This window comes from Maniola hyperantus, chromosome 4 (genome assembly GCF_902806685.2).
Source record: "Maniola hyperantus chromosome 4, iAphHyp1.2, whole genome shotgun sequence".
NCBI classification, from domain to species: Eukaryota; Metazoa; Arthropoda; class Insecta; order Lepidoptera; family Nymphalidae; genus Maniola; species Maniola hyperantus.
In genome coordinates, this window is record NC_048539.1 from 15,307,209 (window position 1) to 15,334,495 (window position 27,287).

The 27,287-nt window shown below is 35.0% G+C and overlaps 8 protein-coding genes across 13 annotated transcripts in view; 5 read left to right on the top strand and 3 right to left on the bottom strand.

Annotated features, from left to right (window-relative positions):
* The first annotated feature begins 14 nt into the window (after positions 1 to 14).
* Ass (argininosuccinate synthase) lies at positions 15 to 6,884 on the top strand. Of its 2 annotated transcripts, XM_069498024.1 has the most exons (11): positions 15 to 134; positions 1,236 to 1,341; positions 1,457 to 1,617; positions 1,973 to 2,057; positions 2,334 to 2,366; positions 2,397 to 2,479; positions 3,101 to 3,222; positions 4,115 to 4,266; positions 4,917 to 5,008; positions 5,808 to 5,956; positions 6,670 to 6,884. In XM_069498024.1, the coding sequence occupies exons 1-11, from the start codon at positions 70 to 72 to the stop codon at positions 6,837 to 6,839; spliced, it is 1,218 nt and encodes a 405-aa protein (XP_069354125.1). In that variant the 5' UTR covers positions 15 to 69; the 3' UTR covers positions 6,840 to 6,884. The 2 variants fall into 2 exon arrangements, with proteins under 2 accessions (XP_069354125.1, XP_034841501.1); XM_034985610.2 differs by having other exon boundaries at positions 2,334 to 2,479; positions 6,670 to 6,883.
* A 421-nt stretch (positions 6,885 to 7,305) lies between these two features.
* MED22 (Mediator complex subunit 22) lies at positions 7,306 to 8,955 on the top strand. The gene is made up of 3 exons (XM_034985619.2): positions 7,306 to 7,663; positions 8,237 to 8,338; positions 8,475 to 8,955. The coding sequence occupies exons 1-3, from the start codon at positions 7,567 to 7,569 to the stop codon at positions 8,690 to 8,692; spliced, it is 417 nt and encodes a 138-aa protein (XP_034841510.1). The 5' UTR covers positions 7,306 to 7,566; the 3' UTR covers positions 8,693 to 8,955.
* Positions 8,956 to 9,728: 773 nt separating this feature from the next.
* Positions 9,729 to 10,664, bottom strand: ND-ASHI (NADH:ubiquinone oxidoreductase subunit ASHI). Its single transcript, XM_034985618.2, has 3 exons — positions 10,504 to 10,664; positions 10,208 to 10,425; positions 9,729 to 10,020 (listed from the first exon to the last, which is right to left on the bottom strand). The coding sequence occupies exons 1-3, from the start codon at positions 10,592 to 10,594 to the stop codon at positions 9,808 to 9,810; spliced, it is 522 nt and encodes a 173-aa protein (XP_034841509.1). The 5' UTR covers positions 10,595 to 10,664; the 3' UTR covers positions 9,729 to 9,807.
* A 432-nt stretch (positions 10,665 to 11,096) lies between these two features.
* Positions 11,097 to 16,412, top strand: LOC117997337 (protein-associating with the carboxyl-terminal domain of ezrin). 2 transcript variants are annotated; one of them, XM_034985605.2, is made up of 7 exons: positions 11,097 to 11,438; positions 11,752 to 11,937; positions 12,207 to 12,346; positions 12,899 to 13,008; positions 13,367 to 13,696; positions 13,783 to 13,970; positions 14,524 to 16,412. In XM_034985605.2, the coding sequence occupies exons 1-7, from the start codon at positions 11,226 to 11,228 to the stop codon at positions 15,307 to 15,309; spliced, it is 1,953 nt and encodes a 650-aa protein (XP_034841496.1). In that variant the 5' UTR covers positions 11,097 to 11,225; the 3' UTR covers positions 15,310 to 16,412. The 2 variants fall into 2 exon arrangements, with proteins under 2 accessions (XP_034841496.1, XP_069354094.1); XM_069497993.1 differs by lacking the exon at positions 11,752 to 11,937.
* Positions 15,179 to 17,944, bottom strand: LOC117997346 (1-acyl-sn-glycerol-3-phosphate acyltransferase alpha-like). The gene is made up of 5 exons (XM_034985614.2): positions 17,725 to 17,944; positions 17,516 to 17,649; positions 17,258 to 17,439; positions 17,027 to 17,192; positions 15,179 to 16,945 (listed from the first exon to the last, which is right to left on the bottom strand). The coding sequence occupies exons 1-5, from the start codon at positions 17,913 to 17,915 to the stop codon at positions 16,791 to 16,793; spliced, it is 828 nt and encodes a 275-aa protein (XP_034841505.1). The 5' UTR covers positions 17,916 to 17,944; the 3' UTR covers positions 15,179 to 16,790.
* A 626-nt stretch (positions 17,945 to 18,570) lies between these two features.
* On the top strand, positions 18,571 to 22,451 carry RpL5 (ribosomal protein L5). Its single transcript, XM_034985613.2, has 7 exons — positions 18,571 to 18,689; positions 19,161 to 19,274; positions 19,355 to 19,504; positions 19,871 to 20,031; positions 20,505 to 20,663; positions 21,567 to 21,684; positions 22,230 to 22,451. Exons 1-7 carry the CDS (start codon positions 18,687 to 18,689, stop codon positions 22,416 to 22,418), a joined length of 894 nt encoding a protein of 297 aa, XP_034841504.1. The 5' UTR covers positions 18,571 to 18,686; the 3' UTR covers positions 22,419 to 22,451.
* A 484-nt stretch (positions 22,452 to 22,935) lies between these two features.
* On the top strand, positions 22,936 to 25,526 carry LOC117997340 (gastrula zinc finger protein XlCGF57.1-like). Its single transcript, XM_034985609.2, has 3 exons — positions 22,936 to 23,677; positions 23,764 to 24,409; positions 25,249 to 25,526. Exons 1-3 carry the CDS (start codon positions 23,299 to 23,301, stop codon positions 25,508 to 25,510), a joined length of 1,287 nt encoding a protein of 428 aa, XP_034841500.1. The 5' UTR covers positions 22,936 to 23,298; the 3' UTR covers positions 25,511 to 25,526.
* brm (ATP-dependent helicase brm) overlaps positions 25,516 to 27,287 on the bottom strand; it is a 30,203-nt gene continuing 28,431 nt past the window's right edge. For all 4 annotated transcript variants that reach the window (XM_069509896.1, XM_069509895.1, XM_069509898.1 and 1 more), the window contains exon 29: positions 25,516 to 26,405. In XM_069509896.1, the coding sequence (XP_069365997.1) occupies positions 26,266 to 26,405 (140 nt within the window). In that variant the 3' untranslated portion in view covers positions 25,516 to 26,265. The remainder of the gene's footprint in view (positions 26,406 to 27,287) is intronic.

The following is a 27,287-nucleotide window of genomic DNA, read 5'->3' on the forward strand; positions in this document are numbered from 1 at the left end:
CTTCGAGTCTGAACATCATAGTTTATCAGAACGTTGTGTTGATTATACATTATAGTCGTGTATCTCACGATGGCTAGAGATCTTATTATTTTAGCTTATTCTGGTGGGCTCGATACTAGCTGTATTTTAAAATGGCAAGTTGGAAAATTGTTATATTATTTTTAGGGTTCCGTACCTCAAAAGGAAAAACGGAACCCTTATAGGATCACTTTGTTGTCTGTCTGTCTGTCAAGAAACCTACAGGGTACTTCCCGTTGACCTAGAATCATGAAATTTGGCAGGTAAGTAGGTCTTATAGCAGACATTCGGGGAAAAGTCTGAAAACTGTGAATTTGTGGTTACATTACAAAAAAAAAAATTAAATTGTGGTCATGACCTAATAATTAGTATTTTCAATTCTCGAAGTAAAATAACTATATCAAGTGGGGTATCATATAAAAGGTCTTCATCTGTGAATTCTAAAACAGATTTTTATTTATTTTTATGCATCATTATTTTTAATTATCGTGCAAAATGTCGAAAAAGTACGACTGTAGTACGGAACCCTCGTTGCGCGAGCCTGACTCGCACTTGGCCGGTTTTTTAGATATACAAAAGAGTCAAGTAAGGCACATTGGTGCAGAGTCGAAGCCAAGAATCTTTTCTAAAATGATACAATCTTACCTGAACTTTATCTGCACTATTTAATTTACCTGTGAAATGTGAATCAATGTGGAATTGATGAATTAGCATATCTATCTGACTTTGTTTAAGTGGTTCATAAAGTAGATATAAAGTTCAGTTTACTTTGCAATATCTTGGATGAGACGAATCGCGTCTCTTTCGCGTCAACTTTGATGTACTTAATTAAAAAAGTTAGCCCAATTTGGGCTAAATAGGTAATAAAATCAGCCAAAAAGCCAGTCAAGTGGAGTCGAACTCACACACGAAAGGTTTCGTAATCCATACCATTTTACAAAATATTTTAATTTTGTTTTATTTTTGTGTTATAACCACAAATTCACGGTTTTCAAATTTTTTCCTTTACTTGTACTATAAGACCTACCTACCTGCCAAATTTCATGATTATAGGCTAACGGGAAGTAGGTACACTATAGGTTTTCTTGACTGACACGACGGACGGACGGACAGACATACAACAAAGTGATCCTATAAGGGTTCCTTTTTCGTTTTGAGGTACGGAGCCCTAAAAATCAGAAGTTATGTCGCTTTCAACCGTATTTGTTACTTGTTAGGTTAATTCAAAAGAATTATGATGTCGTGTGTTACATGGCTGACATCGGACAAGATGAGGACTTTGAAAAGGCTCGCCAGAAAGCAAAACTCATCGGTGCTAAAGATGTAAGTTGCTACTTGTTTAATGTTTTACACCTTCTGTATTAAAAACAAGAGAATTTCTAGAGAACAGCTAAAACTTTCTTATAGGTACTATAAATATCATTTATTTTTGTTATAGGTTATAGTTGAAGACTTGCGTGAGGAGTTTGTGACCAATTACATGTTGCCTGCCATTCAAATGGGCTTGGTGTACGAAAGCCGCTACTACTTGGGTACCGCTCTGGCACGGCCATGTATTTCTGTAGGAATTGTGAAAGCTGCCAAAAGACTCGGTGCTAAGTCAGTATCCCTAATTCAAAAAATCCAATATACAGTACTACCACTTTTATAAATCGCATCGGAAAAACCTAATGTACACCAATGAAATACAAACCTTATTGCCTGACGTTAAGATTTTAAACACAAAAACAACAAGCGCTCTATCTCGCTTATGATTCGCACGTACAAAACATGGCGCGTAGGCAACAACCAATAGCAGACGGACGCGCGTTATGACTGGCTGAGATATTTTCGCGCCATTCAAAAATAAGATTTCTGCGCAGGTACATAACTACGTAAATTATAAAAGTGCTAGTACTGTATTTGTCTTTGATCTACTTGGAGATTTAAATAAAAATTCATTTTCACTTTTCAGATATATTTCTCATGGTGCTACTGGTAAGGGAAATGATCAAGTTCGATTTGAACTAAGCGTTTATTCGTTGTGGCCGGAAGGAAAGGTAGGAATAGAATAGAATTACCCTACTTAGAATCCATTCTAATATTATTATTAATATTATAAATGTGAAAGTGTGGTGTAGATGTTTGGATATTTGTTACTCAATCACGCAAAAACGGCTTAACGGATTTGGATCAAATTTAAAGTGGAGATAGATTATAACACATAGGCTACTTTTTATCCCGGAAAATGAAAGAGTTACCGCGGGGTTTTCAAAAATGTAAATCCACGCGGACGAAGTCACGGGCATCAGCTAGTAATAAATATTATATTACAGGTAATTGCACCATGGCGTATCCCAGAGTTCTTTGATAGATTTCAGGGGAGAAGTTCTCTCATAGAGTATGCGAAAAAGGAAAACATTCCCGTCGCAGCGACGCCCAAAGCCCCGTGGTCAATCGATGAAAACATTATGCATATTAGGTACGAAACTATATTCGTTGTTGTCGTTTTGACCAGTCTCCTAAATCAATTCGATAAGCTGCAATTCATATCACTACACATTGTCAATGCCTGTCATTTTATTTGGGGTCGACATGGGGTCGAAAAATATATAAATTCCAATATTTATACCCACAGAATTTTTCTAGGTCGTGTGCGTTTATGTATTGCAATCTATATGTTTGATTTCTAAGCGCATTTTAAAACTCAAAAAAATCACACAGCGAATTTTCCATAAGCAACGACGAAGTAGGTACAGACGAATCTTTTTTTTATTATCTTCAATTTCAGGAGTTTTTTCCTATTGGAATATGCCACTCCGTAAGGCCTCACATATATTAATTACTTACGTAATGCCTTCTTGTACAACTGTAACAGAGCCCCAGCCTGATCCGACAGAGGTTGTGATAGGGCGCTGTTACAGCCGCCAATCTGGCGAAGCATAGGAAATCGAATAAATGCCTCCCATCTCTCCGCCTCGTTACGAACACATTCCATTAATAAGTGGTGTACGTCCTCCGGTCTATCACAATCGGGACAATTAGAGACGAATCTTTATTTTATAAAAGGCAAACTGGCAAGTAACTTTGCAGTATATTTCAGTTACGAGTCTGGCGTCCTTGAAGACCCCAGTGCCATACCTCCGAGTGGTATTTACAAAATGACGCGTGACCTTCAACAAGCGGATGATTATCCCAGCATCATTGATATTACTTTTGAAAGAGGTAAGGTTTTTACGGCTTTTACGGCTTAGCATACCCACGCAAGCGCACGCGGTAGCGAAACGATTAACGTCTTTATGCCTATTTCTTAAAGGCGGCTTTCCCGGGTGAGTTTGTTGTGGGCTTCTCAGACCAGAGCGCGTTTGGAACCCTCGTAGCTTTAACTTTAAGTTTACATACAGTGGTCCCCCCCCCCCCCCCCACGACTCGCCTCATACCCCAATCGCCATCTTGACCTATCGCGTACTATAATATCATTTATCTTACAAATTCAACAATAGACAATCGAAAAGGGTAAAATATTTTCAATAGATGCATTAACTTTGCGTTACACAAACTGATGCATCCACATATGGTAATGCCTTTACATCTAACCCACAAAGACATAAATACAATAATATACATTTAGAAAGAGGTAGCTGTTTTATAGAGCACTGTCTCTTTCGTTGAGACCGACAAAACGTCACATAGGTATGAGTGACAGAGACAACGCTCGGCTCTACAAAGCCGAATTGTCATTATAAATGATAAAAAAGTTTGGATTTGACTCGCTCCAGCAATGCACGGGGCTGCAATGGCTTGTATAGTATGGTATAATAACATTGTAAATTGAAAAATTAAAATTAAAAAGAGCAACCGCCGAGTTTCTTGCTGGTTCTTCTCGGTAGGAACGGCATTCCGAACCAGTGGTAAATTAAAACTACCTGACTATTCATAAGCACTTGTATAAAACATATTATTCTATTCTATTCTATTCTAAAGGCCGATGTACATTATTTTCTGCCACGTGTACGTTAATCGTTTCGCGAATGTGTGTAAAAACAGCGTTTGAAAAAATAGATGACCAATCCGTAAATTATTGTTCTCCTTAGAAGTTTTTATTATTTACCTACAGGTTTGCCGGTTTCTGCTCAAATACCCAGTGGACAAGAAAAGGCACTCGTTGTGACGGACCCCCTGGTTCTAGTGGAAACGTTGAATAAATTGGGCGGACAACACGGGGTAGGCCGTATTGACATTGTGGAAAACCGATTCCTAGGACTGAAGGTACACATTCACTTCTAGATATATCTTTACTACTTAATATTATAAAGAGGAAAGATTTGTTTCTTTGTTTGTAATCGATAAATTAATTAACTGATTTTAATCATTCTTTCACCATTAGAAAGAGTACATTATCCAAAAGTAACATAAGCTGTACATATATTATTATCTATATCTATACTTTCCCCTTTGGTTTCTACACGGCATCGTACCGGAACGATAATCGCTTGGCGGCACGGCTTTTGCCGGTAGGGTGGTAACTAGCCACGGCCGAAGCCTCCCACCAGACCAGACCAGACATTTGGAAATTATAGTCAGTGCACGGATAAACCCGACCAGGTTTTTGCTGCATCGGCATGAAGTCTGTAATCTAGTATTTAAAAATGTATGTTTGTTTTAAATAATAATAATAAAATTCCAAATCCCTGCCAAGAATCGAACCCGGGATCTCCCACTAATAAAACCACAGCGCTTACCACTGCGCCAGGGAGTTCGGTCTGTCTGTCTGTGTCTGCTAGCCTTTCACGGCTCAGCCATTTAACCGATATTAATGTTTGGTACAGAGATAGCTTGCATCCCGAAGACAGGCATAAGCTGGAATTTTATCCAACTATTCGTCACTAAATAAAATATTATATTAACTTCCCTTCCAGTCTAGAGGACTTTACGAAACCCCTGCCGGTACTATACTGCACGTAGCTCATTTAGATCTAGAGGCTTACGCCCTTGATAAGGAGGTATTAAGGTAGGTATATTTTTTTACATTCATTATAGGCAAACGCTTGACCACAATCACACCTGATGGAAATTGATGATGCGGCCTAAGATGGGACGCGTTTACCTACAAGATGGCTATATTCACTCTTATTTTAAAGATACCCGGGTTGTAATTCTGCTTCTAAAATATTGGATTTACGTGGGTTCCTTACTTAATTTATCTCATCATCATCATCATCATCACGATCAACCCATTGCCGTCTCTTTACTGACTACGGGTTTCTTCAAGGGTTTTGGCCATAGTCTACCACGCTGGTCAAGTGCGGATTGGCAGACTTCACACACCTTTGAAACATTATGGAGAACTCAGTCATACAGTAATTTCCTCGCGATGTTTTCCCTCACCGATGAAGTATTGCTTAAAAGTTAAAACGCACATAATTGCGAAGTTAAAGGCCAACGTCTTTCATCATGATCAACCCATCGCCGTCTCACTACAGAGCACGGGTCTCCTTTCAGAGTGAGAATGGTTTTGGCCATAGTCTACCACGCTGGCCAAGTGCGGATTGGCAGACTTCACACACCTTTGAGAACATTATGGAGAACTCAGGCATGCAGGTTTCCTCACGATGTTTTCCTTAACCGTTAAAGCAAGTGATATTTTAATTACTTAAAAACGCACTTAACTCCGAAAAGTAGAAGTGCGTGCCCGGGATCGAACCCCCGACCTCCGATTGGAAGGCGGACGTCCTAACCACTAGGCTACCACAACTTCGTAGAAATGATTTAGGCTTTCTCATTCAAATATTTATATTGTGACTTTACAGAATCAAGAAATACCTTCAAGATAAAATGGCAGATTTTGTATATAACGGTTTTTGGTTTTCACCGGAAGCTTTCTATACGAGAAAATGTTTGGAAATGTCACAAGAATCTGTCACTGGTACTGTAACAGTCCAGGTTTTGAAAGGAAATGGTAATTTTTTTTGGCTGTCTATTTCTCTTCTTTTCTAACTTATAGACTGCACTTGGCTGTAGGTATTCAGACCTGCTGGCAAGTAATGATGCAGCTTAAAATGGAGCGCGCTTGCCTAGAAGATGTCTATTCACTTTCTTATTGCTTTCGTAGCCTTTCACGCAGGTGGGCCAGATGAGTAAGTTTAGCATTCATAAGATGATTGCGTTGCGGCCAGCGTGATTGTACTTATCTCCGAGATTGCTGCGATAATCCATACTTAATATTATAAATGTGAAAGTGTGTCTGTCTGTCTGTCTGTCTGCTAGCTTTTCACGGCCCAACCGTTCAACCGATTTTGATGAAATTTGGTACTGAGTTAGCTTATATCGCGGGGTAGGACATAGGCTACTTTTTATCCCGGAAAATCAAAGAGTTCCCACGGGATTTTTAAAACCTAAATCCACGCGGACGAAGGCGCGGGCATCCTCTAGTAATAAATAAATACAAATTAAATAAATCTTGATTCTGATTTTTTTATTTAGCAGATAGGTTTGATTAAACACGTACGTCTTATCTGTGCACCCGGAGTTGATGACGTCACAATGCGAATGAGCGAGAGATAGATACGAGAGGCGTAGTGAGAGAGCGGAGGAACGCATTTCATTGGGGTGCATGGTTAAGTTGCACGGTTTATAGGTAGGCCGGTCTACTTATTAAAACATTTTTTACAGTGTCAATTTTAGCCAGGAAGAGTGGTGCAAGTTTGTATAATAAAGATATGGTTTCCATGGACGTTGCTGGTGGTTTCTCGCCCGAGGACAGCACTGGATTCATCAATATTAACGCGGTCCGGTTGAAGGAGTATGCGCGTTACACAGCTGCAACTCTGATAACAAAATGAAATAAATACAATTCAAATGTTGATCACGCTAATAAAACTATTTCTTTCTTTTAAATGTGCAGTTACTTTCCTCTTGCCTCTAAATAAGTCGCTGTTGTTATTATAGTAGGTCAGCGTACACAGAATAGCAAAATGCTTGAGCAATGTGACGCAAAACCATCGAACAATATTTTGGCACGTTTTCAATGTTACCCGTTACTACTGTATTACGGGTGCTCGCAGGCAGGGCATGATTACATGTGCTGCTCGATTGCGGTACAATGACAGCTACAATGTCACAATCACTACTGATTGGTTGATGCTCGCTCACTATTGGCTACAATGCATTGTTGCAACAAGAATCGCACAAATTCAGCCAATCAGAACAATTGCGATTGTAATAATGATTGATTTGGGTTTTACAAAATCGACCTAGTGATACATAGATCTTAGAGTCTATGGCATAGATACATTATGACATCCCTTAACTGTCAAGTGTCATTTTATAAAAATAAATACAATTTTGCAAAACAAAATATAAAAACATGAGATTCGGGGATAGTTATTTGAGATTTATTAATTAAAGATAATTATGTGTAAAATCGTGTTTCACTTTGAATGTTGAGACAACTTGGACAATTTGAGCAGAAATCGAACTCGGTTGATTTTTAGTTTCAATAATTTTTTAAATCACCTCTGTTGTTATTATTTTATGATTTCTGTGAAATAAGTACTTAATAACAGAACTATGCATCGAAACTTACCACAAAATAAAGAAGCTTTGCTAAAATCGTACACAACACGCCTCAAAGAAGACGTTAAAAGTATGTTAGAAAATTTTGAAGGTTAGTTGCACAGTTTTAACTATTTAATATTTAAAAAACAAACCATATTATAATAGCTCTTAGTCACTCTCTGCACGTAGTCACCCGGCTTACTAGCCGGCTAACTAACAGTGTGTAATGCCTCTAAATGCGTAAGTATGTTTGTTTGTCCTTTAATCACGCCGCACCGGAACTTTGACTGTAACCATACCCGATTTTAACATGTTTATAGTCAAATACCTGGAGACTGACATAGGCTACTTTTATCCTGGAAAATCATAAAGTTCCTACAGAATTTTTGAAAAATTAAATCCACGCGGAAGAAGTCGCAGACATCAGTTATAGTAACTTATAAATATTTCTCAGAAAAACAATACCTACCAGTATTCACTGATATTATGAAAAAAGAGGTAGATTTATGCATCTAATTTGAAGACTTAACTAAGTGTTTCAGTTTCATTCCATCTATATCTACTCATGCATTTTGTATCGTCTGTCTTAATCATCAGCAAAAAATGGATTTTTTATGCAAAGTAATATGAACATAACATAATCTATGGTATGGTGTAGTATAACCCTACCTTCTTTTTTTAGAAATCATAAAACTTGCCAAAGGGGAAAATGATTCACAACTAAATAGGATGACACAAATTGAGCAGGACACTTTTGAGATGCAAGTGAGAGCAGCTAATATTGGTAAGAGCATTCTTATATAAAAGAGAAATAACTTTCATCTAAAAATCAAGGTTAAACTAAGTACAGATTACAGTTGCATTTTAGTCTATTACAGTTGTATTTTAGTCTAATGTAATTATCTATTGATATTTTGCAGTGCGAGCAGGAGAATCTTTGATGAAGTTAGTATCGGACATCAAGCAGTATTTAATTTTGAATGATTTTCCATCTGTCAATGAAGCTATTACACAAAATTCTAAATTGTTTCGTACAAAGCAGCAAGAGTGTGACCAAAAGTTGATGTCTCTCCGAGATGACATTGCAGCAGACCTTTACGACCTAGAAGATGAATATTTTACCAGTATATATAAGTGAATATTGTAACCCCATAGTATACAATGTAGGGTTTCCAGTTTTGCACCTTCTGTTCACTTCAGTGAAACTTCCTTTCATGTTTTACATTAATTAAGTTATGAGTGAGGAGGAAGGTGTCAAGCCATACCTGTTAGCACTTGCATAGGGTAATGATACTACGATTAATTTAATAAAATTGTTATTCAAGCTTTGCACAGCATAAAATGTGCATTATTATAGTTGTTTAACTTGTACACATTTTGCATTATATAAATCATGATGATGTGCACTTTGTATGGATTATAATTTTCGCATTTGCTGTTCCTCACCTGAACGTGTTTATAGCTTATAAAAAACTGGCTCAAGACTGTTGTGTTAAAAAAAATTGAAATTATTGTTACAGAGTGTGATCTATATAATTAACTAAATATGGCAAAAGAAAACGAATAAAAAGTAAGAGTTTTTTTTTCTGGACCTTGATAAAAAATTTCAACAGTATTTGGACCCCACTTACAATAATTACTTGCCGACCCCTGATCTAAATCCTCACAATGTCACAGGTATCATCTTGTTTTACTATAAAACTTTAAAATAATGAATGAATAAATGTACTTTTATAACAGAGACCTTTTGAACCATCATCATCATATAACCTATAGACGTCCACCGCTTGACCTAGGTTTCTTGTATGGACTTCCACATGCCAGTCTTGCGCCTCCTGAATCCAGCAACTCATCTGATTTTGTCTGTCCATCTAGTGGGGTTCTTCCGGTGCGAGGTTGCCATTCCAACACCTTGAGACCTCAATGTCTATTGGTTTTCCAAACTGCCCTGCCCATTGCCACTTCAGCTTCGCAACCTGTTAAGCTATGTCAGTTACTCTAGTTCTACGGATCTCCATATTTCTGATTATTTCAAGATTATTTTGAATACTGTAAGCTCATATCTATCAAGTGAAAATAGCTTGATTATTTACACACAGCTTAGTAAATAAATAAATAAATAATAATCTTTTTTATTCGAACTTTTACAATTTGATCTACAAGAAATAAAACAATTTCAATTTACAACACTTTTATTTAATCAAATACAACTACTTGACTGATGCCCACATTTTTCAAACCACATTTTAAAATCTATTTTTCACAGAAGAAGTAATGTGGACCTTCATTTGGATATTGCTTTAGAGTAACCGGCCGACCAAACTTATAATTTTCCAGCCACATATACAACGCTAGACTACCAAAGATTGTTCCTAAAAACCAGGTCCACTGATGTGTGAGAGAGAATCTAGGCCTTGCTGCTGGGTCATAGCGATCTTCACCAAATATTTCAGCACTTGCATGAAACTGAAAATTGACAATATTACTAAAAAAAGGAAAAATAACAGTTCCAACATTATGGTGTTGTTTAGCACATAATTTGTTAAAAGAATAGTTTCTCCATAGTGCAATAATTGCATTGTGACTGGTACCAAAGTGAACATGGGATCAAAAAGGAGGGGACTAGAAAATGGAGAAATACACAATAACTTACTGGTTCATTGAAATTTCTTTTCAAGTCAGGCAAATCATATGGGTAGGATGGGTCTTTAGAATCTGTTCCAACGTCAGGTAATTTAGGATAATCTCCGTAACCCATATCTTCAGGATATGGCTGGTACTCTTCAAGTGTCATACCATACTTCTTAGCCGCCGCGGCTCGTTCTTCCGGTGTTTTAGGATATGGGCCCGGTTTATACTGGTAATTCCAATCTGTAAATGTTATGACGTAACAACCATAACACGATTTATCAGGAAATTATTCATTATTGAGCCCAAAGAAAAACTTACGGTTTCTTACAGCGTTATGATATATAGCTGCTGCATTTCTAACAGCCTTTGGATCGTACAGAAGAGCTTTCTTTAACAAATTTAAAGCCATTTCACTAAGAAGGGCAATAAAAATGAATATTAAATTCCTTTATTTTCAAATTTCTAGATTGACAATGACAGTGACAATCAGAGTTTTTTTTTTAGCTTTACGGCTCTAGCTCTTTTGCGCACAGACCAATAACATAAAGGATACTTTTACTAGCACAGACGACAGACAGATCTTAGATTGGTATACTATAAGATGCCCGTGGTGTGCTCCCTAGAATAAATAATATGTTCCTTGCTGGTGTGGTTTAATGTTACTGGCTTAGGCTCAAAAAGGCTAGGACCCATAGTCGTAAAACCAGTTTTAAAAAAATGTTATTGGCTTATATAGTCACTCTATGGTTTATATTCTCACGTAGTGATTATATACTCCAATACTCTTTGATAATCTCTTTGGTTATTGGCGTAGTATCCCTATTAATCTGTGCACAGAGTACTTTGTAATATATGAAAAATCTGTGGTTATTGGTTTTCCAGTGTATTATAAAAGTACTCTGTGCTACCTATTTATCGTTACCATATTAGAATTAAGTATGTTTTTCTTATAATAACAAATTAATTTGATATCATTCAATACTGTTAAAAAAATTCCTCTTGACCAGAATGGTGTATGAATAGCCTTACAAAGAATACACATGATGGGTAACGATACTTCTCAGCTAAATAGTTTGGAAATAGAAGAGAAAGCAACCGAGATAACAGATTTTTGGGCTCATCATCAAGCTACTATAAGTGATAGTTGTCGGTATTTTAGTTTAAAAAGTGATGGTTCAGTATCTGTCTTTAAAGGAGAGACAATTTTGGGCCCATTGTGGACAGCCTCAACACCACTGGAAAAGTTTTCTAATGTATGTATAATGTATGTAGTAATCCTATTCATCTAAATATATAAAACTTAAAGGTGACCGACTGATCTATCAACGTCCAGCTCAAACTACTGGACGGATCGGGCTGAAGTTTGGCATGTAGATAGCTATTATGTAGACATCTGCTAAGAAAGAATTTTTGAAAAGTCAACCCCTAAAGGGGTAAAATAGTGGGGTTTAAATTTATGTGGTCAACACAGATGAAGTCACGAGCATTAGTTAGTATATGAATAATTTGAAGTCAGTTGAGTTCAAGGTCAGTTAAAAAGAATTCAAAGGCATCTTTCGTTTACAGAATCTTTTAAAATATCGTCATCCATGTATTGTGAGGTATATATCTGCTTGGCAGCAAAGATCTACTTTTCATTTAGCAACTGAATTTGTACAGCCGCTAGCACATGTTTTAAGTTCCCAAACACCTCTTCAAATTTGTATTGGACTTAATAACATTTTACAAGCTCTGGTATTTTTGCATGAACAGGTGACTTACAATTTTTTATTTACTTTTTAAATTCTTCGCTTGCTTAATCTTTATGTAGTACAAAAATTCAGCTTCCATATTTCTCTGCAAATTCGAAATAAGTTGATGGATTCATTTTGTATTTTATAACAATATCTTAAAACATAAATGAATGTTTTTATTATATAATCCTGAAGTATTTACTTCCGTAACATTAATCCATATCAGATTGAGCCACACTGAAGCATGGCCGGGTTAAGCTAGTATAAAATATTTATTAAATGTTCCAGGCAAGTATGTCTCACAACAATATCAGCTTATCATCAATATATGTCTCTGGTGATGGACAGTGGAAACTGGCTGGCTTACAATATTTATGTCCATTTAGTGAATTAAATGCAGCCTATCTAAAACATTCCAGGATACACAGGTACGAAACCTAACTATTCATCATCACCATGATCAACCCATTGCCGGCTCACTACAGAGCACAGCTAGGTGATTCGCTAACTCAATGTCTAACACAGAATGATAGCCACAGAGGTTGGTTGGTTCTACATTGCTGCTTCACTGGGTGGTAGTAAAATATTTTTTCGTAGAAAACCTTCAACGGATTAAAAAATGAGCTCTGTGGCTATCGTTCAGTGTTAGAGAATCCAGGTCTCCTCTCAGAGTGAGAAGGGTTTTGGCTATAGTCTACCACGCTGGCCAAGTGCAGATTGACAGACTTCAGAAACCTTTGAGAACTCTCTGGCATGCAGGTTTCCTCACGATGTTTTCCTTCACCGTTAAAGCAAGTGATATTTAATTACTTGAAAAGCACATAACTCTGAAAAGTTAGAGGTGCATGCCAAGGATCAAAACCCCCGACCTCTGATTAAGAGGTGGATGTCCTAACAACTAGGCTACCACAGCTAACCTGACCTAAGTAAATATAAAAGGTGAATGATTTTACCCAATGCTGCAAAATTTATTCTTACAGATATGATAAAGCAGTTGATCCAAATGAAGATTCATATGAGATTACTTCTAAAGTTGATCAGTATGCTTTTGCAGTTTTAGTTGAAGATGTTTTTAAAGGTCACAATGATGGTAATTAAGTTTCTTTTTCAATTTTACTTTTTATAATCATAAACTAGCAGATGCATCCTTCTTATAGAAGTCTGTACCATAACATGTGGATTTTCTCTATAATGTAGATTCTATCATCTCATCTTAAAATCTCATGTTTCTGAAGTCACTTTCTCTTTTTTGTACCTATCTTTGTATATAGATAATGATTAAAAAGACATTTTATGTAAAGTGGTTTATTTATGTCAAATAAAACTATAGATACTCCTGCAAATATTGTGGATTTTAGAAAAACTTGAGAATAGATTTTACATGAATTGAACTTTTGTTTCAGATTAATTATTCTAATTGAATATAACAAAAAATATTACCTTTTCAGATGAAGTACCACATTTAAAAGAATTCAAAAAGTACTGCAGAAACTATCTTCAGAATCCAAATCCTGAAAGAAGGCCCAATTTATCAGAAGTACTAAAAGACAACTTTTTCAATCATGAATTTATATCCATATACAAGTTTCTAATTTTTTTACCATTGAAATCTGAAGAAGAAAAAAGTGAATTCTTCTCCAGCATCTTAAGTAATCTTAAGGGCTACGATGAAGTAACTGTTGCTAAGCAACTTGGGGGATTATTATTGTCAAGGCTTACTCTTCTAGATCAGACAGCTCGAAGAGATGTGCTGCCATTTCTGTTGAAGCCAAAAAATGGTACTGATGTAATTGGTTTTCAATGCCCTTTGTATTTTATCTTGCAAGTTTCATTATAACAGACTTTTTGATGGTTTCTGTTACAGACAGATTAATTAATGGGGAATGTATGGGATTCTTTACTCTCAGTGTATTCAAAGAACATGTTAAACCTAGACTTCTGCAATTGTTTGGAGTTAGAGATGGCCAAATACGAATGTTATTACTATCACACTTTACAAAGTTTGTCCATGTGTTTACCCACGAAGAACTTTTGCAACATATTTTGCCAGAGGTATGATAAAAACACGAAATTCAATAATATCTGTTTGTTATGTCAATAAAAGTTAAACAGAAATTGCTTGCTGTAATATTAAACTTTATTAATAATAAAGGACAATGGGCAAAATACAAGGAGTAATCCTCAGAGCAGCCACCTCATTGACAGGTACTTCTTTATAGAATTGCGACGCAGTGTTTCACTAATGCAGTTCTATCGATTGTGTTGTTTTTGTTTACACATAATATTTTACTGATTATTAATAATTATTATAGTGGTTTTGTAAATTAATTGATTGTGTACCAAGTGATTAATAAACAAATTCTAAATTCTAAATCCTATCGATGTCTACAACTTCTTCAATAATATGTCCAATTGATTATGTTCATAACAACTTATAATTATTATAATATTATCTATTGATGTAAACTAGTTTTGGAAGTGGCTGCAATGAGGACCGTTTTCTCCATTGTTCCTTTAGCCCAGAGAACCAAATCAAAAATATTCAGCACATAATTTACTAACAGCTAAATGTTTTATACATAATGTTTGATCTTTTTATTTGCAGTTACTTGTGGGCATAAAAGACACTGATGACAGTTTAGTGGCTTCAACTTTAATATGCCTCAGTGAACTGGTCCCTATATTAGGTGCAGATGCAGTTGTGGGTGGTAAGAGATCGAAACTGTTTACAGATGGTAGACCAAAATCAGCTACAACGAAATCTGATAACGAATTATTTAAAGTAAACAAAGGACTGACAGATTTCCACTGTGCAGAGAGAGTATATCCACTAAACACAGGCACATCTACCTTTGACCAGAATATGTCATTAAATGAAAGACCCTCTCCGGTTGGTGGTGAATCTAATGATGACATAGATACAGTCCTCGAATTGAACAGAACCACTAACATAGTCTCTGAAGATGAATGGGATGACTGGGAGAATACTAATCAGCAATTAGTATCTGTAAGTCTGGAACGGTCTAGTGATATCCTTGTAGAGAACAAGATAGCAATAGAGACAAACTTGGAGAAAGAATTAGTAAATGTGAACACAGTGAAAACGGAAAATGGTAAAGCCACAACACATTCGACATTACTTCATAAAGCTGCAGTTGAAGCCAAAAAGAATATGGTCGACATATCAGAATTGGATATAAAAAATCAAAAGGTTGATTTGACAAAGAAGAATGATGAAATTGACTTTTTTGCAGATATGATGCCAGTTATCGAAAAACAAAAAGTGGTTGCAGTCAATGATAACTCTCCAGATTTTATACATAAATTGAACTTTGTACCTAATGAAGGTGATGATGAAAATGAAGCCTGGGGAGAAAATTGGAATGAATAAATTTAACTATTTACTTACTTGAATGTAATTAATATACCTACATCATGTTTAATAGAAGTTTATACTTTATAATCTTTTTCAGTGTACAGTACTACCACTTTAATAAGTCGCATTGGCAAAATTCATTTACGCAGAAACACGCAACCTAACACCGATTATAACCTAAAACCGAATGTACATAAGGTGGAAGACACGGTCTGCCCGCGAAATTCAAATTTAATTTGGTTTTTCGCAATTTGTAAACTAATACGACAAAGAAGGCTTATGGCATTTTACTTGAAAGTGTCCAGTTTAAGAAATTAGTCAAAATAATGAGTTTGACGTGAGCAACTCACAAATAAGTCAATATTTTGACAAATTTCTTAAACTAGACACTTTCAAGTAAAGATTTTTATTTAAACCTGTGAAGATGATATTGCTAGGAGCGATATTTGAATGCCATAAGTCTACTTTGTCTCATTAGTTTACATATTGTGAAAAACCAAATTAAATTTGAATTTCGCGGGCAGACCCGTGTCTTGGGCCTTGATGCTTGACGTTAAAATTTTAAACAAAAACAATAGACTCGTGCTATCTCGCTCATAATTTGCATCTCGTATGCAACAACCAATAGCGGACGGGCGCGCGATAATGCATGGCTGAGATATTTTCGCGTCATTCAAAAAATAAATTAAAAACTTAGAAAAGTCGTAGTACACTGTAAACTGTTATATAAATTGTAAATATTTAAATACTACTAAGTACTATTATCTGTATATTATGCACAGAATTGAAAAATTAAGTAGAAATAAGTTTTTACAGGTTTTTTGTAACACATTTAACAAAATATGCAGGATTGAAGAAAGCAATGTGAGAAATTGAGAATAAATTATATTATGGTCTTTGAACTAGAAAACAAATGTTTAGGTACAAAATTGTTTAATCATAGCAATTGAAGCTGACAAAAATGTTTTAGCTCCATTGATGCAATTTTTAATTAAACTATAATATCTATCTATTTCTCCTTAGAAACCAGTTTAGCTAAAACTACTGTACATGAAACCTTTCAAGATTCACGGTTTTACTCATCAATCTTAGTCCAATAAAGACATTATATGCCTTAACTGTGGTTTTATTTTTCTTCCATCTGAAATTTCAGTGAAAATCTTAATCTAAATAATAATACAACAATTGTCCTTATATTTTTATAACACAGAATTTTATTTTCTACTTGACTAGCATTTCAAATAAAAGCACTTGGAATGTGAGCAATAAAAATACTAACTTATAAGGAATAAAAATTGACTAGAATTGGTACTCCTGCCAAATGTGCTTCAATTTTGATGTAAATTGTAGCTTAACAAATAGTATCTTTGGCATAAAAAGTTTGCTAACAAATAATATAATATGATCTACATGATTAATATTATTTATAATAATTTAATTCCTAGAGAGTAGCACTAAGTCATTAAAAGCCTTGATTTCTTTCCTGGGATAATCTCTTAAACAGCTACTTTTTTCTGCTTGACTAGATCCTTAGAACTTTCATTAAAAATTTCAATCATTTGTTGACGAGCAGCATCTGATAAGGCTTCTAAGTCGTCCCTGGTCATTCCTTTTGTAGGAATGGGTGGCAAAGTAGTGATAACAACTTTTCCTACAATAGAAAAATTATGAGACAATAAAATAACAAGTAAATAATTTATAAAACTAATTTGAGCACTCAATTATTATGTACCTGGTTCAAATGTTTTTGTTTCATTGTCAAGAAAATAATACTGACTGAATACAACAGGCATTATTGGAATTTGGGCATCAATCGCTAAATAAAATGCGCCTTTCTTAAAGGGCTGTATGCAGCCTTTGTTATATCTCGCTCCTTCAGGAAAGACCCAGAGCTTTGTCTGAAAACATTACTTGTAAGTAAATACATTTCAAAAACTAATGAATAAAGTTCAATTTGATTTACCTTCTCGTGAATGACTCTATCTGTGGCTTCTTTCATAAGTAGCCGCGCTTTTTCTGTTCTTAATCTATCAATAAACACTAATCCGGAAAGCCAAGCTCCGAACCCGAATGCGCCCGCAAACATTAGAGGCCTTTTAGCGACAACAGTACATCGTTTCATACGAGGCCACATTTCAAACATACCTGAATGAATTATAATTAATTGGTATATGTAACCATAGCACAATTATTTTATTATCAAGTGAGCTTTACTACGAACCTAAAATATCTAATGAACTTTGATGGTTTGAAATTACTATGCAGGATAGCTCATTATCCCAATTTTCCAACCCTCGTAGTTCCCATTCTATTCCAACAATGTGTGAAGCATAGCGGCAAAACCGCGAAGCTACTCTGTAGAATAAAATAAAATAATTTTAGACTTAAGTTATCACAGAGAGACGTAGTAAAAAATAATCAATATCTTACATTAGATTCGTAACGTCGCGAGGATATAATAACACTACGGGTAATAAAACTGTACATGTTATCAACACATAAGCATAATATAAGAAAAACTTCAAGTGATATCGGAAAAAATTGCATTTTTCGTACAAAAATGGCAAGGTAAATATAAAACCCGCCAAAAATAACTCAGGATATGAATAAGAGGAAGCCATGACGAACCATAGACAAAAATAAAAAATAGAACATTGTGATTGTAATACCAGTGCTACCACAATCACAGTGTAAATGATTCTGGTGAGGGGGTGGCGGCTCCACATACTTGCGACAAACAACAAGCACTGGCAAGCTGGTGTGCTGGCAAGCGTGTGGCCCTCTTGTGTGGACAGGTGTTTGTTGCGTGAGTATTGATTCCTCAGATTAAGAATCAAGGTAGAATTATTGGCATTAAAATAATAATACCTTGTTAGAGCAAGCTAGGTGTATAATAAAGCTCTGAAGAGTGATAGAGACGTAAACACAGTTTTTTGTCTTTGTCATAGTTTAGCTGGGTACGTTATAGTTTGTGCCCAACAAACCTCTGTGATAGTAATTTATTGCGAATATTACAAGTTTTTATTTAGTTTTCTGATTTGAATTTAGTATTGAAGGTGTGTAGAAGCTATTTATGTTGCATTGCTGTGTAAAAGTTGTAGCGAACGCAAATTATGAAACAACCTTTCATACTATTATTATTTCTTTTGCTGTTTGTTTTGTCCCTTTCGGGGTGCTTTCGTATAGGTACGCGTTTGACAAGTCTCCTTATTCTTAGTCTGAGATTTAATCAAAAAGCCTCAGACAAAAGCAAAAAGTCTAAATCATAGACATAGATTAAAACTTCAAATTGAAGTGAATACATCCATAGACCGGTCTTTTTTTATGCTTTTTCTTTGATTACGGTTACCTTTGGGGAACCCATTGTATAATTTTACTTCTTAACAAATAAAATGGTGAGCTTTGTATTTAAATAATAATCACAGTATATTGCGCATTTTGCGAATAAACTTTCTGTGTATTTATTTTTTATTTATATACCAAGATGATTAAAATATGTGACGATAACTGTGTCGTGTCGATATTATCCACTAGATTAATCTTAGTTTCTAAAGAATTTGTATGAAATTTCATGAAAGCCTAATATGTTCCTAGGTACCGTTTATGTTTTATAAGATAATTTTAAAATATTTGGTATAGGTACTGGGTGTATTCATCCTAACCTATGATGAAAAACCGACATGCGCGTCATCTTATGTTGCCGACGAATCATATTCGATTAGCTTTAATCATGTTTTATGAGTATTGCTGCATCGATATGTATTCATAGGCAATTTATATGATTATAAACTTTATCTGAGACATCCTATTATGAAAGTTACCTTGCAACTTGCGTGCCCTTGTTACAACATTTTTGTTCTGATTAGGGTTTCGTAAAAGTGGTGAAGAATAAGCAGTACTTCAAGCGGTATCAAGTCAAATTCAAGAGGCGTCGTGAGGGCAAAACTGACTATTACGCACGGAAACGCTTGGTTGTACAGGTAGCTATTTTTCCATTTTTTTTTGTATGACAATAGTAGTAGATAATTTGATATATTTTAGATTTGTATTTTTCTTCTAGGACAAGAATAAATATAACACGCCTAAATACCGTTTAATCGTTCGCCTCTCAAACAAGGATGTTACATGCCAAGTGGCTTACTCCCGCATTGAAGGAGACCACATTGTCTGCGCTGCCTACTCACATGAATTACCTCGTTATGGTATTAAAGTAAGTAAAATAAACTTTTTAAGAAAATTCTCAAAATATTTAGGTGCGACTATCCATGTGGATGTAGGTTTTATCCTGTGGTAACTCTTATGTTCTGGGATAAAAAGTAACTCGCTCCTTAGGTCCAACGATAATATCCATTTAGAAAATTATGTTATCAGACTGTTGTTGCTATGTGATTGAAGGACAAAACAAACCAATTACGAACATGTATTTTATAATATTGTGATGAATTTGAACGGGCGGTCTGAAGCAAAGTACAAATGCATTCACCCTGTTGCTATATGTTCAATTCTGAATATGACCATGGCAATGAGCCTTCAACAAAATCATTATAAGCATTGTTAAAAGTGTACGATTTGTCAGGTGGGTCTAACTAACTATGCTGCTGCTTACTGCACTGGACTACTGCTGGCCAGGCGACTGCTTCAGAGGCTGGGGCTGGACTCTTTGTATGCTGGAGCTACAGAAGTCACTGGCGATGAGTACAATGTTGAACCTGTTGATAATGGACCTGGTGCATTTAGGTATGACCTTATTTACACCTAGTTTGCTAATAAATATAAAAAGACTAGCCTGATGCCTGCGACTTCGTCTGCGTGGATTTACGTTTTTCAAAATCCCGCGGGAACTCTTTGATTTTCCGGGATAAAAAGTAGCCTGTGTTAATCCAGGGTATAATATATCTCCATTCCAAATTTCATCCAAATCTGTACAGCTGTTATTGTGTGATTGAGTAACAAACATCTACACTATCACATTTATAATATTATTAGGATGTATCTACTGAAAATGTTCCAAGGCATCCTTGTTTATAACTTTGATAGAAAAGCAAAATAGTTGCAAAGAATTTTTATGATGATATATTACGGGCGGACAGAAAGCACACCACAAGGGACGAGTGCAATAATGTTGTAATGTAATCAACTGACCATAGAGTAATGTATGAATTATATTTAACTCCAAAATGTTTGGTTTTAATTATTAAATCACATTTCAGATGTTACTTGGACGTTGGTCTTGCACGCACAACAACTGGTGCCCGAGTATTCGGAGCTATGAAAGGGGCAGTTGACGGTGGTCTTAATGTTCCACATTCCATCAAGAGGTTCCCAGGTTATGATGCAGAAGCAAAAAAATTCAACGCAGATGTTCACAGGTAGAGTGCTGAATATTAAGTAGTTAAGGATAAGAACTGAACATCTATCATGTTGTTTTCTCCACTAAACGGCGCCGATTCTGTTATCTTTCTCTAAACTAAATTTAGAGTATCTGCATCTTTTTCCTTTTAATATTGCTAAAATGGGATGGAACATGAATTTTAAGTTGTGCTCAGAATAAGTACCATTGATAGAATAATAAAGTGGCCAAAATCGTAGTACAAAGAGCAATAGAGAAGAAAAGAAGAAGTAGCTTAGGTTAACTTGATTGGTTGAATTCATTTAAAAAAGTTTTACTTGTAAGACTTTCGTTCTTACTTTTGGGCAGGTGCCTGCACTTGAATGAACCCAGTTCAAGAACATTCTTAAGTTCTGTTCTGTTGTTCTGTCAAAATTTGAAGTAGAAAAATGGGACTTGAACTGGACCGTCCCATTTACTTGTGTGTGAACTTGACATCTGATTTAAACAGGCTAGTTATATGTATTTAATTTAAGCTCCAATCATCCTTCGATAAATAGCAATATCTATTAATCGAACAGCTTTATCGGAGCAAAATGATAATGCATCTCTTTTGGTTGTCAAATAAAACTGTCTTAGGTTTTATTGAACCGGAACGGCATACAAATTCACCAATCAAAATAATTTACAGTTCTTGCAATTCATGAAGGCGAGTGGACTTTAATTGTGGTTACGTCGGACACGCGGGCACTACGCAAGTGTGCGTGCATGTCGGACCAATCAGTCGCGAGCAAGCGCCCGCAGACGCAAACATTCTGTGTATCTTACTTATACCGATATGACTTAAACACAAGCATGAGCCACTCGCCTTCATGAATTGCAAGAACTGTAATATTATTGTGAAGTTTGAGAGACACATTCCAACTGTTATTATTTGTTCTAGAGCACATATATTTGGTCTTCATGTAGCTGAATATATGAGAAATCTTGAACAGGAAGATGAAGACTCATTCAAGAGACAGTTTGGCAAATACATCAAACTTGGTGTCACTGCTGATGCGGTATGTTCATACTGTTTGTGTTATTTCTTACGTCCAACCAAATTACTGCATGGTCTATTATACTAGAGTGGTGTCGAAGTTGGACAAAAGAAAATGGCATAGCTTAATTTGTTCTTTTTAAATTCTTTAGATTAAAAAGACCATTATCTTTGCTACAATTTAATTTTTAAAATGTATTGAAATAAAGGCAAGATTGTAATATTTTTATAATTACCATAGCAATTAATCATGTTTATTAATAACTAAACTAGATGATTGCCTGCAACTTCATCAGCAAGATTTTAGTTTTTAATAATCTCAAGGGAACTCATTGAATCTCAGATAAAAGTAACCCAAGTCCCACCGCCGCTTGCAGGGTGCAAGCTATCTCTATAATAAATTTCATCAAATTGTATTAAGCATAGATGCCTTGAAAAGATAAGACTGACCTTTAGTGCTTTCACTATTCCTTGTCTTAAATATTTTCATTTATGTTTTAGCAAGTTGGCTAATTTTATTTGTTGTAAAGTACATAATATTAATTTCAAACTAAATATTGTCAACAGATTGAAAACTTGTACAAGAAGGCCCATGAGACAATTCGTACAGATCCATCTCACAAAAAGAAAGAAGAAAAGAAGGATCCGGCCAAACAAAAACGCTGGAGCAAGCGCAAGCTGACACTGGCTGAAAGAAAGAACAGAATCAAGCAAAAGAAGGAATCCTTCATAAAAAGATTGCAAGCAGAAGCTTGAAAGGTTTACAAATAAAAGCCTTGAATAAATTTATGATTATTATTTTGCCTTTACCTAACATCTGCTAGAAGACCAATATATACAGGCATTTTATTATCTAACACACCAAAAGACATTTTTACTCAAAACGATGATAGCGCTAAACATCTTCATCTTTCTTTTTATCTTATTTATATAGTTACAGTACGCGGTCGAAATGTACATCGACCTTTAGAAGGAGATAGCAGATTTGTATAGTGTTGTCCCTGTCGTTGAGACGGACAAAACGTATAGGTATGAGTGGCAGAGAAAGCCGAAATGTCATTCTAAAGGCTGATGTACATTAGGATTTTTTGTAGTTGAGCTGCAGTTATTATTAAATTTTTTGGATTAACCATAGATAAAAGTGATTACGTACCTACTCAAAAGATTAAAACCCATAAAGCCAGTTAAAAAATGACATTTTGTATACATCTTTTATCGTATACATTTACATTACATTTTGTATTTCTTGCACCGACCAGAAATAAAAGATTTCTTGTGGGGAACTCATAGAGTAATAAAGTAGGGGAACTCGAGTATTAGAGTATTATAATATACAATATACATGATCTACGGGAAAAGTGAAAACTATTCAAAAGTTAAGAAAACCATAAAAAACTTAAATTACGAAGCGTTTCGGGCCATATTTATTATCTAATACGTAGTGATTATTTATATACCTACTCTTTGATACCAGCCGCTAGGTTAGATAATTTTAATAATTTTCACAATATTGTTGCGTGATTGTTGCGTTGAATGTATTGTTTACATGCGCTACATCACAGTACTATGAAGAAAGTAAAGTAATAATACACTTGATGGACCTATAAATACTCATACGCTAGTGATATTATTGATCATGGATTATACATTTGAAGTTACATTATCTGAGCCAGAAACGGTTCGAACAAATATTTGCAGGATTTGTTTAAGAGCAGTGCAGAAAACGAAAAATTTATTTGATTCAAAAGATATTTTGGATAAGCTGTACTCATGTTTTCAATTAACTTTACCTTACAAAAAATATTTACCTTCAGTTATTTGTGATAACTGTATACAAGAGTTAAATATTGCTTATAATTTTCGTCAAAAATGTGTTACTATCGAAGAGCGTTATTCTATCCTGTTTCAAATAACTGAGAACAATTTAGAAAATGATACCGACGAATCTCTAGATATTAAGGAGGATATCTCTGAAAAACTAAAGTTTGAAAACAGCAGTGAAAACAAATTGCTAGGTAACATTCTGATTTATTAGATACCTACTTTATCAAATTTGTCATACAAAATTTTTACTAAAATAAATCAATTCAACCTTTTTCAGAAAAAGGTGAGATATCTGAAACTAACAATGGTGACAAAGTTAGTTTTCTATGTACACTCTGTAATAAGACACTCAAAAGTGAAGTATCATTGGCCAAGCATAATGTGTCTATGCATCAAAAAAGGAAACATTTAGGTAAAGTGACTGGTTTCGGGCCTGAACGTCGCTACCATTGTACCAAGTGTTCCTATTGCACGCCTCACAGCCAGACCTTAGTGAATCATATGAGAAGACACAATGGAGACCGTCCTTATTGTTGTCCCTGTGGCAAAACCTTCACACAAGTCTCAAGCTTGAATGCACATAGAAAGACACATAGTAATACAACATATTTCACTTGTACCATTTGCGGTAAACAATTTAAACACGCCTTTACACTAAAGAAGCACCTCAATGTGCACGAAGCTGGACAGTTTTTATGTGATATTTGTAATAAGCCATTAAAGTCCAGACAATCTCTACAGGATCACATGTATCGTCATTACAATATTCGCAATTACAATTGTGAGGACTGTGGAGATACATTTATCACACACTCTGAACTGCTAAACCACAAAAAGAAGCATGGTATCATAAAGAAAGTAGAGTGTCACCTCTGTGGCTATAAGACACACACAAAGAAGATATTAATCATCCACTTAAAAAGGTATGATCCATAAAATTTATGACAGTAAACTCTGCGAGATCTTGTGCCAGGGTCGTACTTTTAATTTTTGGTGATAAAATCCCACAACCCCCCATTGACCGTATATCACCCATATGTACCTATGTTTAACTGTATGTATGACGTAAGTGGTAGGTAATGGGAATTTCTTGTATATAACTCATTTGCAATGATAGTGGGACCAAACATGTCCATTGTTAGAGAACCACAACATACCTATCTTTTGTGAAATTCTTGATAAGATATCTATGCCTTTTATATTATACTAGCTGACGCCCGTGACTTCGTACGCGTGGATTAAATTCCTTTTAAAAATCTCGTGGGAACTCCGATTTTCCAGGATAAAAAGTTATTCAGGATGTCACTTTTTATCCTGAAAAAAAAAAACACGTCGATCCGTTGCGACGTGATTGAAGGACAAACCAACAAACAAACACTTTCGCATTTATAATATGGGTAGTGATAGTGTGTGCAAAACAAGTAGTCGTAGTCCATTCTTGAACTCAAGATGTGTACAAAAACAGAAGCTAGGCTTGTGCATTTTATGCTTAGTCTGTGACCTGCACAAATAACATGTTGCAACTTACAAATTGTACTACTTGTTTTATGACCACTATGAAGTATCAATCCGCACATGGCCAGCGTGGTAGAATGCGGCCAAACCCTTTTCACTCGGAGAGGAGACCCGTGCTCTGTAGTGAGCCGGCGATGGGTTGATCAGGATGATGTATGAAGTATCAATAAAGCCCTGGATTAAAATTTGTCACTGGTGCTTTAACTGCTATTTGGTTATTTTAAAACTGGTATTATTTAAATTACAGACATACTGGAGACAAATCTTTTAAATGTGCTCAGTGTAAAGTTTCCTTCTGTACTAATGGTGACTTGACGCGCCATGGACGTGTACACACCAGAGACAAGCCATATTCTTGTCCTACTTGTGCTCAAAAGTTTGCACATAGCACAAGTCTTAACAAACATATGAATACTGTACACGGAGTTAAGTTCCGGTGGGCAGATGTCAAAGGAAAAGAGACGCTAAAGGAAAAAAATCACTTGAATTTCCTTATGAGTAGGGAATAAAAGAATTTATTAATCATTTAAGTTTTTTATTTACTAAACACATACACCTAATACACAGAAATCAATGTCTATTGTTAAAAAATGGTTGTAATACCAAGGTATCATATCATAATAAAAAATGTATTCAAATAATTTCATTAATATGTCAAGTACATCAGAAATAGTCATTTTAAATTGCAATATCATAAAAATCAATATAAGTATTAGGTTTTATTAATATATTAAACTAACAATTAATTAGAAAAAGATTCATCATGAAAATTTTTACCTTAATTTTATTGGGAAAAGGTGCACCTTACGTCCTTACCATAAACAACATGCAAAAGGATTTAAAGGAAATGTTACTTCATATTTTATGTAAATACTTGTGTATGAGTAAATGTTGTTGGTTAGTCAAAAAAAAAAAAAATTTATAAGATGAAACATTCATAATTATTCTATTATTCATAAGCTATTCCAAGCTTTAACCGGATTCTGGTTATACTAATTAATAAAGACTCAATTTAGATTAATTAAACTAGTACATATCTTTTGTATTGTAAATTCTGTCATATATATAACTTGTAGCTTATCAATTTGGTTGAGAATAATAAGCAAGTCAGCTGGTTTGAATTTCAGAAACATGTTAGGGCAGAGAAGAAATTCTAATATCTTCAAAAAATTTCACATAATTATATTATAGTTGTAACGTTTAAATATGGGACAAAGTGCATTGAGCTGAAAATTAAATATAGCTTATAAAGTACTATATTAACCTAATCTTCTTCAAAGTATTCATCGTCGGAGACGTATTTGCGTTGTTTTCGTTTTCTGGAAGGTGTGCTCTTGTTCTTGCTCTTCAATTTGATTTTCATTTTAACAGAGCGATTTGACTCGCCGTCTGAATCTTCTTCTTCTGTAACAGACACGTCACACGGTAAACCAGCGATAGTATAAAGAACTTAATAAGTCTAAAAAAATTGGAATTGATTCATTTTTAGGATTCCGTATCTCAAAAGGAAAAACGGAACCCTTATAGGATCACTTTGTTGTCCGTCTGTCTGTCAAGAAACCTACAGGGTACTTCCCGTTGACCTAGAATCATGAAATTTGGCAGGTAGGTAGATCTTATAGTTGACATTTGGGGAAAAGTCTGAAAACCGTGAACAGTTAGATCACACAAAAAAAATTAAATTGTGGTCATGAACTAATAATTGTGTTTTCAATTTTCTAAATTTTCTAAGTATTCTGTGCATTCTAAAACAGGTTTTTATTTATTTTAATGTATCATAGTTTTTGAATTATCCTGCAAAATGTCGAAAAAATACGACTGTAGTACGGATCCCTCATTGCGCGAGCCTGACTCGCACTTGGCCGGTTTTTTGAAAATCAACAATTATAAAGTTGGCGTTTGTGATAATGTGGCTAATTCTGTTGTACACAAATCTCTTAACTAAATTGGCGGATTTAAATATAATCTAGTGCCTTCCATTACTCAGCAAGCATTACGAAAGGGATAGCAATAGATTTAGACACAGCCATTTTAGTTTAGAGATTGCATACAACAGAATTAGACACAATATAAATTCAAGACTACTACTGGTTTGGAAAGCAGGTTCTATTGAGATGAGCCAGTGGGAAATTCGGCAGTTAGTTTTTCAAAACCATTCTTTACAATTCTAAATAATATCTGTCCCGGTTTTACTCACGTGTTTAGTCGACATTCTTTACAAGTTAAAAATTGTTTGATTTGGCTAAAAAAATATTATTTTTAAGGCGCTTACAATATTCAATTTAA